General features: G+C 38.2%; 1 protein-coding gene across 1 annotated transcript in view; it reads right to left on the bottom strand.

Annotated features, from left to right (window-relative positions):
- The window catches only part of exoc4 (exocyst complex component 4), a 78,245-nt gene extending 61,612 nt beyond the window's left edge, over positions 1–16,633 (bottom strand). The window contains exons 1-10 of the mRNA XM_077709513.1: positions 16,508–16,633; positions 16,004–16,193; positions 15,749–15,943; positions 11,971–12,164; positions 11,107–11,216; positions 7,983–8,083; positions 7,760–7,914; positions 6,189–6,369; positions 1,851–1,996; positions 1,684–1,772 (exon numbers count right to left, since the gene is read on the bottom strand). Of these exons, the coding sequence (XP_077565639.1) occupies positions 1,684–1,772; positions 1,851–1,996; positions 6,189–6,369; positions 7,760–7,914; positions 7,983–8,083; positions 11,107–11,216; positions 11,971–12,164; positions 15,749–15,943; positions 16,004–16,193; positions 16,508–16,587 (1,441 nt within the window). The 5' untranslated portion in view covers positions 16,588–16,633. The remainder of the gene's footprint in view (positions 1–1,683; positions 1,773–1,850; positions 1,997–6,188; positions 6,370–7,759; positions 7,915–7,982; positions 8,084–11,106; positions 11,217–11,970; positions 12,165–15,748; positions 15,944–16,003; positions 16,194–16,507) is intronic.
- Positions 16,634–16,962: the final 329 nt, after the last annotated feature.

The raw sequence follows: 16,962 nt of genomic DNA, 5'->3' as shown, positions 1-16,962 counted from the left end.
AACACCAGTTTTTTGGTCGCCGGTCTCTTGGTCACCGGTCTTTTGGTCACCGGTTTTTTGGTCCCTTTTGGTGGCCAGAGAGTTTACTGTTGAATTCATGAGAGAGTTTAAAATGTAAGTACTGTTGAAAACTTGATAATTAGATATTAAAATCTCTCATGAATATAATTTTGAGAGCTGGTTTCAACAGTACTTAGATATTAAACAGTACTTAGCTATTAAACAATACTTAGATATTAAACAGTATTTAGCTATTAAACAGTACTTAGCTATTAAAGAGTACTTAGATATTAAACAGTACTTAGATAAGAAACTCTCTCATGATTATAATTTTGAGAGCTGGTTTCAACAATCCGACCAAAACACCGGCGTTATATAAATTTAAGCATGTCTTATAAAATATGCTGTGCATATATTATTTGCATCCAATTGCAATAACCATTCTCAAATTCAACTGTAGTATTCAAGAATGTTTTTCTGGTTTTAAAACGTACTTTAGTCGTCCTGATGCAACTTGAGGCAAAATTGCTTGATAACTGATTTAGTGCTATTTGGAAAACATCCCATTTTTTTTTGTATAGATCAAAAGCTTTTCCCTTGTCTTTCTTCTGCACTTTATTGTCCACAGGGGGTTCGGTGTGAAGGTAAGAGTGCTTGCAGGCAAAAAAAAAAAGAAAACAAAAAAGAGCCAAAACCTCAAGGTCATGGGCAAAGAGACGGACAGTCCATGGTGAGAACGAGTAGGATACATTTTTGTACGTTTGTTGTTCAAGATCTATCCCTGTGGGTGTTTTCTGCAAAGTCACCCTGCTATCCTTTTCTTTACCAGAGCATTACACGTCGACACTCCCTTCCCCACAATTTAGTCCATATTCGTTTATAGAAGTCAGCTATTTATACTGATGAACAATGTTCCCTCTAAGCTGCGCACTACTCTCGTCTTCTCTGCGCAGCAGCCATCATATGGCACGCAGTAAATAAAATCCAAACTATTTTTTTTCACCCCTTTCCCCATGATGGCGTTGTTTACACAGCAGCCAATGGCAGTAGCTCTGTCCACTCTTATGTTTTTTTGTGTTTTACAGCATGTTTTACATGAAAAATTAGAGGGAACATTGACATGCACCTGACATGACATAGACAAGAATAACGCGCACGTATTTTTCGGACTATAAGTCGCACTAGCCAAAGAATAATAAATATTTACAAGTTACACTGGAGCATTGTTCCCTCTAAGCTGCGCGTGTCTGCAATTGTTTACTACTCTCTTCTTCTCTGCGCAGCAGCAATCATATGGCGCGCAGTAAATAAAATATAAACATTTTTTTTCACCCCTTTCCCCATGATGGCACCATTTTCACAGCAGCAGTGGCAGTAGCTCTTTCTACTCTTATGCTTTTGGTGTTTTAGAGCATGTTTTACATGAAAACGTAGAGGGAACATTGACATGCACCAATATTACACCTGCTTATGGGCAGGTGTAATACTGGTGTGCCCATAGCGAGCAATGATGATGTCACTCACACTGATATTTAGTGCGCTCAGGGAGGTTGTCTTTCTGCCCAGACCAACGAAAAATTAGAGGGAACATTGCTGATGAACCCACGAAAAATTTGAGTTCCCCTTTTTTCCCCATAATAAAGAGTCACCATGTTCATCAACACTCCCAATGGGTCTCCTCACCTTGCAATTCTCCACTTTTGCTATAGAGTTCTCGCCTCTGCTCTCTCAAGTAGGCATTCATGCTGATGGCGTGGGATGATGATTCAAATCTAAAAAAAAAAAGCATGAAATATTATGAAAAAAAAGCCAGGAAAAAACAGAAGGCACCTTGACCTCAAATAACTTACTTAAAAAGTGACTGTTTAGCGCGCTGCGGTCTCTTCTTGGCAAAGAAGGCGGCAAATTCGCTGCCCGTGCTGGCGTAGGAAAGTTGGGCTGAAGACTCCGTTGTGCTGCGGCTGTTTTTCACATCCAGATACTCCATCAGCAACACCTGGGCGACACATTCAAGGAATATTAAACAGCCAATCCCATTGCGAATGTACTGTCTAACTTATAATGCCTTTTCTTGCTACTGTCACAATGAAATTTCCCGAATACAGAATGAATAAAGTTATCCAATCCAATGAGTGGATAAAGATTCAAAGGAGAACTAAAGCAATGGATTCCCTTCAATTTGTACTTCAATATCATTGCAATGCATCACAATCAGATGAAGTCTAATCAACCTTTTGATAAAAAAGGGCATGTGTGATGACCATTGCGGAGAATCCAGTTCTCCATTAAGCCAATGATCCATTGGCCGCATCCGTCAATGTCTTCTCATGCTTCATAAAAATCTTATCAACTTCTAACAATAGGACGAGGCCACTGCAAATTTGGCCCGACACACAAAAGTTAACTTCCCCTCTTCCATCATTCTATTGTGGCCTCTCATTTTTCACAAGCGTTCTCCTTTCTCACTCCCTCATCTTCGACCCGGTGTGTCGTATGTATGCTCAGAAAAAGCGCCACCACCGTATCAAATGGCTCTGTAATTTAGCGGTTCCCATTTAGCTCTGCTGTGTGTCTAATTTGGCCAGGCGGTGATGGTCGGTCCAGAAATGGCGCGGGACTAATGGCCGGACAGATGGCAATCCATTCCGGCTGTAATAATGAATTTAGTGCCTGTTCCTGAATGGAAAAGGAGAATTTTGTTTGAATGTACCTTATTTTTTGGACACACCGCATTATCAGGCGCAACCTCAATGAATGACATTTTTTCCATATATAAGGCGCACTGTATTATAAGGCGCACTGTATTATAAGGCGCACTGTATTATAAGGCGCACTGTCTATTTTGGAGAAAATGTAAGACTTTTAGGTGCGCCTTATAGTCGTGAAAATACGGTAATTGCTATTGACTTCCAGGTATGAAGCACTCACTACACAGTCACCTTTAGAGCCAGCCACTGTTGATGTTTTGGATTTTTTGGTATAAAATCTTGCAGTGGGGGAGGAGCTGTATGATGGAAGATTTTGTAAACTAAGATGGCATCTGCATATTTAACAGTATTGTTTCAGTTCAGGCGTTTGTGTTTTTTTAATATCCGACAGTGGTGTTTTTTTCGTTTTTGGTTTTCTGTTTTTTCCATATATAAGGCGCACTGTCTATTTTGGAGAAAATTTAAGACTTTTAAGTGCGCCTTATAGTCTTGAAAATACGGTACATTAAAGTAAGAGGAAAATAGGGAACAACAGTCATCTGTTTATGTAACATGTTAACAATTTTTCGATAACTGCACAACAAGCTGTTGACGGTCCGAATGGGAAAAAAATGTGTAAGTTGCAGGTCCAGCAAAGCTATTTTAAAAAGCGACTTATAGTCCAGAAAATACGGTAAAAATCATGTGTATGACACCGTTTGTCATGTTGTGGCTTATCCTTGTCACTGTATTAATGACTAATGATTAAGTAATGAGGCACCCCGCTTGCCTTCAAGCCCCCACCCAACTGATAGAAATGCCAAGACTCCCGTTGAATGAGCGACCCCTCCGACTACACCTGAATTGCATTAGTCTGCTGACAGCGTGAAACGTGGAGACAATTTACTGGACAGGGAGGAGAAAGACAACAGTCGCTGATAAAACCGCGAGAAAGAGAAGGAACAGGTGATTATAGGCGGGAAATGAACACTGAATGGGTTGCTGATGAAAAAAGTTAGAAAAAGCCAAGGAGGGATATAAGCCAAGAATTAAAGGTGGTGGGCTAACTATTACTTTCATTGTAATCACCTTACATTCACTTCCAACGAATTCCTTAAAATACCCATTGAATAAAAAGTGAAAATGTGTTAGGCAGCAACTAGTGGTACTATTAATGGTATAACTATTTCTGGTCATTAAAAAAAATAAAAATAAATAAATGAATTACAAAAAACCATCATGATTTTGGGTCAATTAGACCTGTTGGGCTTATACTGTGATACTATTATAGATGTGTGTATTTAATCATTTCTTTATGAAACAATTCTTCCAATTGTCCATGTTGGATTAATCAATAACCTTGTAATTGTTTTGATTTATGGCTTTAAAACCGATATTTTGGAGATCAGGAGGAAGTTTTGATGTATCCCTCCCTTATAAGGTTATTACTAGAGATGCAAATGATTTAATTAAATGTCAATAATTAAAGATGTCTGCCTGCAGTGATTGATAATTATAGAGAAGTGTAATTATTGATGAACCTATCAAAACCACAATATTTACATTTTGTATTCATCTGAGTCCAAATGTGATGTTTACATATGTGGGCTCCAAGTCTATATTATTATTAAATAAGTATTAATTATTGTTAATCATATTCTACTAAAATATTTGTTAAAACTAACCTTGTAAAAAAATAGTGTGAATAAAAATAAAATGAGATGTAGTGGTGATGAAGTAGTTAGCTACTAGGCTAGCTGTTTGAATACTATTTTTGTTCAAATTGGGGTTAGAAAAGACAATTTGGTGCACTGTTTTTTCCTCCTTGATAGATACATTTTCCAGGTACCAGAATGGGAATCAGTTTCTGCAAAATCAGCTGACTCGATTCACATGCAAAAATTAGCTATGGGGACATTCTTTCTTTTCCGATTTTGATTTCATAGTAGATGCAGGTTTAACCTATGGATAGCTGCAATACTCAGTAGATGATACAATAACCCCTTGTCAATCTTTTCATTTTCTCTTGATGATTTCATCCCTTCCTTGTTTGCATATCCCGCATTGTCGCAGGAGTATGGCAATTTCCCTACTAAAGTAATTTCCTCCGTAATCCCATTAACCGCTGATAGTCACAGAAAAGCAAGGAGTCAGAATTGAAATGTCTTCTGTTTTCTTTTTAAGCGCCACTGTACTCTCGTAATGCTATACGGCGATAGTGTCTGTATCACTCAACAATGCACAGTTATTAAAATTATGAATTGACTTTTGGCACCTGTAGACATTTATATATCCACTGTACGCCAATATGATCGTGCTTATTAATTTTTTTTTTTGGCAGAAGCTATTTTATGTTGGCAATCGTACTAAGTTCACCATCCGTTCATCTCTTTATGCAGTTTTAATTTAATGTAGATTCAGGGCTTTTTGTACTCTCTTTCTGGAGATCACGCTACTGCATCAAGGGATGGGCTTCTTAAATTTGGAATCGGCTTTGATAAGTCCTCTCCTCACCCCTTGCTGTGATTTTCCTTTTCTTCCGGGATATCGCTTGAAATGTAAATTACACTTTGCTGGTACTTCATTTTTCTTTTTGTCCCTGTTTCTCCCTGTAAAATGATGATATACTAATTGCTGTGAATTCACCTAACAAGTACTTAATATTTACGTGACTGGACGTTTGGTCGCCGGTCTTTTGGTCGCCGGTCATTTGGTGACATAGTTTACTGTTGAAACCAGCTCTCAAAATTATAGTCATGAGAGAGTTTAATATCTAAGAGAGAGAGAGAGAGTCTAATATCTAAGTACTGTTGAAAACAGTAGATATTTAGATATTAAACTATCTCTCATGAATATAATTTTGAGAGCTGGTTTCAACAGTAAACTCTCACCTGTCAACAGGCGACCAAAAGACTGACGACCAAACGTCTGGTCACGATATCAAAAGACATATAACAGCATTATTAGCAAAAAAAAAGTTAGCAAATCAATTCTGCAGCACAAAATAAGGTTGCATGCAAATTAATTTTAAATGCTTGCTTCTCTAAATAAAAATAATCCAATGTGATGACTGGAGCTCTCTTTATTACGATTTTCTTGACTTTTACGCACTCTTTTTGTGCAGTTTCTTTTACTAGTGTCAATATAAATGTATCGTATAAAACGTACTGTGTATGCATTTTATTTATTTTCATTCATTGAAGAAAAAATGCATAGGGATAAATTGAGCCCACTTGATTATGATTTTTTTGGACTTATTTCTTGACATTTTCTCTTTAAGTTAGTTTCACCAGTGTAAGTGTAAATATGTAAGATAGCACTGGATTTATTTCTGGGTACATATTGAAGATTTCACCCATTTTATTTTAAACAGTTTGACCAAGATTTTTCAAAACTTCTGCGGGCTTATGAATAACAGAGGCCAAATATGGCAAGTCCTTGAGTACAAAACTCAAATATATTTAAATTAATAGAAGAAAATAAGGCAATGTGGAGCCTGACCTGTAGAACGGTCTGAATCTTGGCAGAGACGTCGGCCTGCTCGTACAGCTTGATGCCCTCCTCGTGGGCGCCGCCCGGGCATTGCACGGCAATGCGCTGCAGGTGGGACAGCACCACGTTGTGCGCCTGTGCCACCGCCTTGAACTTGTCAAAGAGGAGCTCCAGAAGCTCCAGCAGAAGCCTGTGGAGTGGTGCCAGCAAACAAGTCATGAAAACTAATTAGATTTAAGACTGGGCTGACGGTGCGTGATCACCTTTCTGCTACCGATTTACTACGAAAGAAGGTTGACGTGATGAAGAAAAATTGAGATCCTTTTCAAACTGATCTTTAAATTGTTGAGTTTTACAATTTCTCGCACAAGACACGCCCCATATTTTCTCGCATATTAGCCGCATCCACTTATAAGCCACACCTTTAAAATCATTGAATTTAACTATTTCTCTCATATAAGCCGCCCTCTGATTCAAAAATTTCACCTCCACATTCATGGTTTTAATAGGAGTGCAAATGTGTTACTTTGAAGGGAAAATCTTAAGAAAAATCATCGCAAATGGTATTTCTGAGATACTATATGTATCAAAAGCACATTTTTAGGGTTAATATCATAAGGAAGTTAATATACTAGCCATTGTAAATGCAAAATATACAATTATTTACTTTGGAAAAAAAGTAATAAGTCTATCTTGAAGAGAACGTGATGCTTTTTAATGAGGGTTCATGTTATTGTATTAGTTGATTTTTTAAAAAGAAAAAAATCGTAATTTTGCTTTATTTCATAATCACAAATGTAAAATCAGTTCCTTTCAAAATGGAATTAACATAAGCACAACCAGGAAGTGTGTCCGTAGCAGTATAGGGTTCACCAAGTTTCTGAGTGGAATAATAGCATAGGATACACAATACGCATATATCAAGGCTGATATTTGAAAAAATGATGAGCAGCCCTGACAATATTAGAATATGCTAACATGGTAAATGAGCACAGTTATTAAGGTTACTCGTGTCTGGCCAGTCAGAGCACATTTAACTAGGTATAATATTATTTATATGATACAGTGTTCCCTCGGTTATCGTGGTTAATGGGGACCAGGACCACCCGCGATAGGTGAATTTCCGTGAAGTAGGGATTCCCCTTCAAAAATGCTTAATTTGAATTTAGTTAAAAAAACTTTTTTTTTTATTTAAATTTTTTTTTTTTTTTAATTTAAACATTTTTTTACCCCCCTGTATACAGTACACCATATAGAATACAGGTAGAGAGCGTGAAATTCATGTTATAACAAAAAAAAACTGTAAAATATGTTGTTTCAATGTAATATTTGTATGTTTTTTTTCCCCAAAAAAATCTGCGAAGCTCTAAGTCCGTGGTATCTGAACCGCCAAGTCGCGAGGGAACACTGTATTTATATATTTATTCATGTATTTATTTATTGACTTATTACCTATCCATTTATGTTTAAAATGTCTTTTTCTGTGTCTGTATTCTCACCCTATTGCTACTGTGACAACGAAATTTCCCGAATACGGGATGAATAAAGTTATCCAATCCAATAATTTTGCTTAATTGTACCTTGGTTGGCTCTCCTGACCCAGGTTTTCTCCTCTCTGGTAGGCATGGTCTGCAATCTGCGTGGTGGACCTCTTCACTATCTGCTTGAGCTCTGGCTCCAGTCGCTCCATAATGGCTTTGATGGTCTCTGGGATCTTCTTCAGCTTGGCTAGCGCCTGATGGAGAAAAAAGAAACAATCGTTTAAGAGAAAACAATTAAACGGGTCCACACTGTTGGGTTTACTTTTATGAGGATGCCCATGAACTCTGCACTGTTCTCCTCCGGGTCCACCTCCGGGAGATCTAATTGGTTGGACTCTCGCAGGTCTTGTTGAAGTTCACGCGCTACAGTGGAAAATAAACACAGCTTCAAAAATTTGCGGGACACTGTTGGAGTTATTCTGTAATACTATTATATATATATGTGTGCATTTAATCATTTTTGTATGAGAGCTTCTTCAAATTGTCTGAAGAGAACACGGGGTCGTAACAAGTCACCGTGTCCTCGTTCCATGGACTGTTTATTAGAAGAACGGACTGACCTTTACCCTAGAATGCAGACCTAGAAGGACGCTTAAGAAATTGAAGAATTGTTTTGCCGAATTGAGGCTTGTTTGCTTAATTTCCAATGGAATTGTTTTTGAGTTCCGACCTTAATTGTTATTATTTAATACCTGATATGCGATGATTGTTACAGCTGTTGTTGTTGCTTACGCAATTGGATTAATCAATAACCTTATATTTTTTTTATTTGTGGCCTTAAATGGGCAGGAGAAATTACCACACGCCAGAATCATTTTTGACGAGGATGATGTCAGAATGAAACCTCCTTGCAAGAATATCATCAGAGATGCCAAATTAATGAAATATATATAATGAATCAGATGTCCCCCTCTATTGTTTTATAATTATATTAAAGTATAATTATAAACGAACCTAACAAACACATACCAAGTTTAAAAAAAAAATCTTTGTTCTGCCTTTCATCTTTCCTTATTTGCATCTTTGCAACTGTTGTATAAAAAAATTCAGGCCTCGACCTTTCAGATCCAATCTGTCAAATGACAAGAAAGTTGATCAGGCGGCATTTTTATAATGCACGTTGCAATAAGAGAGTCCCCTCTAAACACAGGAGGAGCTTTTTAATAATGAGACGCACCAACGCCGATCCATAAAAACAAGAGTGTAATATTAGTTAACCAAATTAGTGGCACAATTGAGAGTAAGCGAGGGTCCAATTTTCCTTAGAAGAGGCGTCCCAATTCCCCATCAGCGCACGTTGGGGGAGTTAATGTTTATGGCAAGTTAATGGACTTTGGGTTGCCTTTGCCTCTTCTGCCCGTTCCGTTCGTAGTTTGTGTAATAATTATGACAATTACGAGCGACAAACGAGGTGCTCTAATGTTATTAAAACCGCAGCTGTTAGCGCGCCAGCGTCCGGGCACATGATGGCCTGTGGGCGGCCTGCTGATTGCCCGATTCCTTCGAATAATTTGGACCAATCTGCCATTTAGCTTTTAACGCTCCGCCTTGCACGTGACGGGCCGTTTGGTCGCCGGTCTTTTGGTCGCCAGTCTTTTGGTCGCCAGTCTTTTGGTCGCCAGTCTTTTGGTCGCCAGTCTTTTGGTCGCCAGTCTTTTGGCCGCCAGTCTTTTGGTCGCCAGTCTTTTGGTCCCTTTTAGTCGCCGGTCAATTGGTGACAGAGAGTTTACTGTTGAAACCAGCTCTCAAAATTATATTCATAAGAGAGTTTAATATCTAATAGAGAGTTTAATATCCAAGTACTGTTTATATATCCAAGTAATATTGAAACCAGCTCTCAAAATTATATTCATGACAGTTTAATATCAAAGAGAGAAGTTTAATATCTAAGAAAGAAGTTTAATATCAAAGAGAGAAGTTTAATATTTAAGTAATGTTGAAACCAGCTCTCAAAATTATATTCAAGAAAGAGTTTAATATCTAAATATCATCTGTTTTCATTGGTACTTGGATAACAAACAGTACTTAGATATAAAACTCTCATGAATATAATTTTGAGAGCTGGTTTCAACAGTACTTTGATATTTAACAGTACTTGGATATTAAACAGTACTTGGATATTAAACAGTACTTGGATATTAAACAGTACTTGGATATTAAACAGTACTTGAATATTAAACAGTACTTGAATATTAAACAGTACTTGGATATTAAACTCTCTCTCATGAAAATAATTTTGAAAGTTGGTTTCAACAGTAAACTCTCTGTCACCATTTGACCGGAGACCAAAAGACCGGCGACCAAACGTCCGAGCACCCGCCTTGCAGGGAGGCTGAAACGTAAGTTGAACAATCTAAAAAACAAACTGACGAAAAAACAAAGTATTAAGGAAGAATGTGATAAAAAAATCCAGGCACGCCTGCCATAACTTATTGGTCTCTGGATGTTTTTTGTTTTTTTTATTTTTTTTGTCATTACAGTCTCATTTTTGTTTCCGCACATTATCAGTTGCCAGTTTGAGCGTTACAAATGCTCCCCGCCTATTGCCGCCGCCACTCCTCCCTCCTGCTGCGATGACGGTGCCGGCAGATGACAAACGACGCAGATAAAGGCGGACAAGATGATTATGATGTTGGCGAGGGACTATGATGGTGGCAGTGGAGGTTGTTGTGACAAATGTCTTGTGAAAAAAATGAGGCAAACTTCCTCGACGGCGTACTTGGGTGGCAAACTCATAATGACATGCAAATGGTGTCTCTAACGACTTCATTATGATTAATATCGACCTGCTTGCGAACAGTACTCAACATATGCTGTGTATTGCGTGTGATGTCATTTTAGCGTGACCGGACATTTTGTCACCAGACGGTTGGTCGCCGGTCTTTTGGTCGCCAGTAAAATATACTCAGATATTAAACAGTACTTAGATATTAAAGAGTACTTGGATCTTAAGCCATACTTAGATATTAAGCCATACTTAGATATTAAGCCATACTTAGATATTAAGCCATACTTAGATATTAAGCCATACTTAGATATTAAGCCATACTTAGATATTAAACTCATGAATATAGTTTTGAGAGATGGTTTCAACAGTAGATTCTCTGTCACAATTTGTTGAAAACATTAGATATTTAGAAATTAAAATCTCTCATGAATACAATTTTGAGAGCTGGTATCAACAGTACTTAGATATTAAACAGTACTTGGATATTAAACAGTACTTTGCTATTAAACTCTCTCTTATGAATATCATTTTGAGAGCTGGTTTCAACAGTAAACTGTCACCATTTGACCGGCGACCAAAAGACTTGACGACCAAACGTCCGGCGACCAAAAGACCGGCGACCAAATCCCCCAGCACCCATTTAAGGCATGTTCCGTACCGCAGCTGGATCCCGGTGTGCTGAATTGCGAGGAATCCAGTAGTTTGCGCGGCGTGGAAAGGCCGCTGACATCCAACGGTGGCATGGGGCACACGTCTTTGCCCGCAGAACTGAAAAGCACAAAATCAGTCAATCACACGCCGGAAGAAGCGCGTTAACACCAAAAACAAAGCAAACCACCTTTCGCTAACGTTATTAATCTGATGTTTAACCCCGACCCCCTTGCATCTGTGTGGGGACTGGCGAATGCTTCCCAATGAGCTATTTATTACAACTTCAGCAATTGCAGCCCTTTAAAGTCCAAACGGCATAAACTAAGTCAGCGGGGTGTGCAACAGAGGGGTTTGTTGGCGCCTGTCACCGGCTGATCCAGGAAATAAATCACTGTACCTCGCAGACAAACAACTGCCGTAATTACTGCGCCCACACGCGCGAACAACGCCTCAACACAAAAGCATAAACAAAGCAAAGTCGCCACTGCGCCGTATTAGCCTTAATGTTCACCGCCGGATATGGAATAGCAAGGCAAGTTGGAGAAAGAGATTGCATGGTTTTCAGGAAAAATATATCGAAATAGACTTGTTATACCTCTAATTGGCCTTGTGTCCACACAAGAAATAATTGGCAACTGGCACCTGTTTGGACTTGTAATGAAGGCAGCACTTTGAAGACTATTTTTTTTTGACACAATGAGCACACAGAAAAAGGGTGTAAACACCACAGACCAAGCAAATGAGATGTGAAATGGATTTCTATACAGGTACAATAATTGGACACGCATTGTCTGGTGTCCTCGTGGAACCGAGCATGCACACCAAAAACTGAATTCACTGATCTAGTAGTACAAAGTTTGGCTTCGTTTACCCTGGAAGGCGCAAAGCATTCTTCTCCTTGTTTTTGTGTCCAAGTCGGCTGGTGGACTTGATGTAGAGGTGACGGTGGAGTTCATCGATGAGCACCAGATGGATGTTGAGCTTCTTGCTGTGGAGCTCCAGGCGGAGGTCGCCGAGCCCCTCTACCTGCAGGAGGGGGACCTCAAGCGACTCCACAGCAGATACCTGACCGGGAATAGCATAAATTAAGATGAGTTAAGACTGTTCTTTCCTGATAGGTTCGGGTGTTTCCGCTGCGAACAAGCAAACCGTTACAAGTGAAAAACATCTTTGAAACCAAAATTAAAAAAATAGGATGAAAAAACATAAAACTATTGTGTATTCCGTGACCGGACATTTGATAGCCGGTCTTTTGGTCGCCGGTATTTTGGTCCCTTTTGGTCGCCCGTCTTTTGGTGCCAGAGATTTTACTGTTGAAACCAGCTCTCAAATTATATTCATGAGAGAGAATTTAATATCTAAGTACTGTTCAATATCGGAGTACTGTTTAATATCTGAGTGCTGTTTAATATCTAATTGCTGCGTAATATCTAAGTACTGTTTAATATCAAAGTACTGTTTAATATCTAAGTACAGTTGAAACCAGCTCTCAAAATTATATTCATGCGAGAGAGTTTAATATCTAAGTACTGTTAAAAACAGTAGATATTTAGATATTAAATCTACATTAAATATCCAAGTACTGTTGAAAACAGTAAATATTTAGATATTAAACTCTCTCGCATGAATATAATTTTGAGAGCTGGTTTGAACAGTACTTAGATATTACACAGTACTTAGATATTACACAGTACTTAGATATTAAACAGTACTTAGATATTAAACAGTACTTAGATATTAAATTCTCTCTCATAAATATAATTTTGAGAGCTGGTTTCAACAGTAAACTCTCTGTCACCATTTGACCGGCGACCAAATGTCCGAGCACCCTATTATACGTACAAGTAGGAATTAAAGTGGCTAAGTTTACAAACACCGTATTTTCACGACTATAAGGCGCACCACATTATAAGGCGCACCCTCAATGAATGAAACATTTATTTTTTTTCCATATATAAAGCACACAGGATTGATAAGGCACTATTATACATGTTTTGGAGACAATTTAAGACTTTTAAGTGCGCCTTATATTTATGGAAATACGGTACCAATTATAAATAAATACTCATAGTAGTTGTGGGGTTGTAAAACTGGCCTATATTTGCTATAGAAAAATTGCCATAGCTTTTGAAAGAATGTGTATCTATTCAATGCAGTATGAGATGATGGGTTGCTATTACAATTCATAAAAGTTTACAAAGGTGAAACCAAAGTACAAAAGTATAAAAAGAAAGAAAAGCGACTTTTTTATCCGACACCATAGGGCTTAGGACTGCCTTTCAGTAGCGGCAAGAACACAGACTGAATTCTAATTGTCAAACCATGGCGATAAGCCACAGTCAAACACACACACACACACACACACACACCCACATACACATACACATACACACACACACACAGCAAATTATATTTGCAGCTAATCCAACTCTTTCGAGGTAAAACCGAGAAAGGAAATTATATCTATGACTCATGAATATTTGGATGTAGGTCTTGGGGGGAAATAAAGTGTTCTTTATGCCTTTTCACCGAGCATTCTAGCAGGCCAGAGCAGTAAAATGAAAGTCCGAGTGACTTTGAACTCTCAACTTCTTTTTTAAAAGGCGTTAAAGCGACCGAACGAGAGTGATTTGCGAGGAGGTTCGGACTGCGCTCAAAAGGATTTTCACGCTCCTTTTGTGACTACCATATTTCCCTCACCCTCCTCATATTGATAAATCAATTTCAGGAGACTCATTATTTGCAAAGTCGGGGGTCCCGCAGAAAAAACACATCACAGAAAATGTAGTTTTAAACTGAGGGGTGGGCAAACTTTTGGGCCCGGGGGCCACATAGACTCAAAAAATTTGACAGATGGGCCGGGTCAGCACAAGATACGATACATATAAAAAAGTGCATTCGTTAACAGTACATATGAAACATAAACAGAAAAAAAGGGCTAAAGTATTGACATACTCATCACTCATCATTAAAGTCAAAAGTATTAAGTACAAAGTAAAGTAAAAAGGAATGTATTAAGAAATAATAAAATGTCATTTAAAAAAAGATAGAAGGCTGTAAAGCATGAAAAACACAAGAGTGGACAGAGCTACTGCCAATGGCTTCCGCGTGACGGCGCCATCTTGGGGGAAAAATAAAAATAAATAAAAATGAAAAAAAACATTATTTGGACAACGTCGGCGGGCCGGATTAAAAAGCCTAGCGGTCCGTATGTGGCCCGCGACCGTAGTTTGCCCAAACCTGTTTGAAACTGAGGTGATACTTAAGAACGGAACATTTGTGTTCCTGATAAAGCTATATGGGATTAGTATTTTAAATTGATGGTAAAATACTGGCATCTGTGGATGCAATCATTTCACCATGAAAAAAAGGAGGGAACCATAAAATGCTAAACGGAGAAGATTCCTGTTCTTCCATTTGAGGGTATTTATTTTTAAACTCAAAACAATGATAGGAAAAAATATTGTAATATTGCTTTTATACTGTTATAAACTATACAATAATTTTGACCACAGATTAGTCATCCGTACCCGCATATTAGTCATCCGTGCCCGCAGATGAGTCATCCGTGCCTGCAGATTAGTAATCTGTGCCCGCATAATAGTAATCCTTGCCCGCAGATTAGTAATCCGTGCCCGCAGATTAGTAATCCGTGCCCGCAGATTAGTAATCCGTGCCCGCAGATTAGTAATCCGTGCGCTTAGATTAATCATCCGTGCCCTCAGATTAGTTATCCGAGCCCTCAGATTAGTTATCCGTACCCTCAGATTAGTCATCTGTGCCCACAGATCAGTAATCCAAAACCGCAGATCAGTAATCTGTGCCCTCAGATTAGTAATTTGCGCTCGCAGATGAGTCATCCGTGCTCATAGATTAGTCATCCGTGCCCTCAGATTAGTCATCCGTGTCCTCAGATTAGTCATCCGTGCCCACCGATGCAAAAACTCTGCCCTCCGCAAAATTGTCTAATTTTACTTTTATTAAACATATTTTATTACTATTAAACCACTAGTTCTGTGTTACTTTGTTAATCGATGGCAAATTAGAAGAAATTCACATTTTTTTCCAATCCAATATCTTGTTTTTGTGTTTTTTCAGAGGGTTGGGACAAATTAATTTGTTTGTAGTTCATTTCAATGGGAACCGTTCATTTGAATTAGGAGGAAATCGACATACAAGCTCAGTCCCGGAAATATTTAAGATTATATCTCAAGGTACCACTGTATTAGTAATGTGTGCCCACAAATTAGCAATCTGTATCCACACTTTGTGCTTTTGCTTTGCTGTTCTGTCTAATCACCCTTTTGCTACTGCCACAATGTAATTTCCCGAATACTGGATGAATAAAGTTATCCATCCATCCATCCATATTAGTAATATGTACTTACATATTAGTGATCTGAACCCACATATTAGTAATCTATATCAAAATGTAGGAAAAGGAGATTAATTGTAAAAGTCATTCATTAAAAGTGAATGATTTTGTCATTAGTTTGGTGGTCTATTTACATTTTTCCCATGTTGTAATGCCACAATTCAGGCAAGTGGCTTTGCCAGTATTACACGGTAACAAAAATAAATAAAATTGAGATGCTTGACTCAGTATTTTGAGTTGGATGTGGATTTTTCCCGCAAAGACGCCTACTCACCAGCATATCTGTGGCATGGAGGTAATGCTTACTGGCCATGTAAGCCTCCAAGCGTTGAGGCACCTGTTTGATACTCTCAATTTCATCCAGGAGTTGTAGGACATGCTTGTGTTCGATGCCCTCAATCCACAGCTTTCTTAGCTCATCCCGCTTGCAGTGGAGAAGCATCTTGCAAGAGAGGAGGTTCTCCTTCACCTGCATGGGATGTGATGACGTCAGCATGTGCCATACAATTTTATTTCCCATAAATCTTACCTGTTTAATCTTATTGCGGGAGGTGGTGATACGCTCAGTGATGCTCTGGTAGGTCCGGATGGCGGTGGTGAGCTCGGCATAGTGCTGCACGATAAGATGGTCCAGATCACGATCGCATGTCTCAAATGCTTCCTCCAGACGGCCTTTTTCTGTCTCCCTGTCTTGGACGTCATCACTGTTGGACAAAGTCCTAATTGCAAGGACAGATTTAACTCATTAGCGACTAGCCCTGACTTCGAATGTATGGACGCCAATGGCATAACAATTATGAAAACAGCATCAGATTTGATTATCAATACGTTACTGAACCATTAAGAAATTGTAGAAACAAATATTTCAGTGCAAAACAACATTGGATCCTTTTTACATGCGATTTTAATGGAGAAATATGGTATTTCCGTTAGACAGGAAGACAATGCTGACATCTTCATATCCTAAAGATTTTCGTTAAGCGAAAAAAGAGCACGATTGCATGATCCAATAAAAATATGGTATGAACAATACCTTATGACAGATATAAGTAGCCCGGAGGGGTCTTTGTTTTTGTTGACAGCTCCCCTGTATCGCCCAGTGTCTGTAGCCATTTTATCCAGCGGTAACAAAACCCGGAAGCAAGAAACCCATGGTGGAGCATCATGGGAGATGTAGTTTAAATTGATCGTCCTGTGTTTTTTGCTTCAGTGTATAATATACGTAATAAAAAATGAACAAAAAGCAGGAAAATATTGTAAAAATTGCAAACAACAATAAATAAAGTACTTTTTTTAAATACTATATCCGTAATAAATATAATAATTTATTAAGCACTATCTACGTAATAAAAATGAATAAACAGCAAGAAAATATTGTAAAAAAATGCAAACTACAATAAATATAACAATTATTAAGTACTATATACGAAATGAAAATGAATCAAGGCAATAAAATTCTATAAACATGGCAAACTACAATAAATATAA

Source organism: Stigmatopora nigra, chromosome 23, assembly GCF_051989575.1.
Source record: "Stigmatopora nigra isolate UIUO_SnigA chromosome 23, RoL_Snig_1.1, whole genome shotgun sequence".
Lineage (NCBI taxonomy): Eukaryota > Metazoa > Chordata > Actinopteri > Syngnathiformes > Syngnathidae > Stigmatopora > Stigmatopora nigra.
Note: the sequence above shows the minus strand (reverse complement) of the source record. Positions and strands in the feature narration are given on the sequence as shown.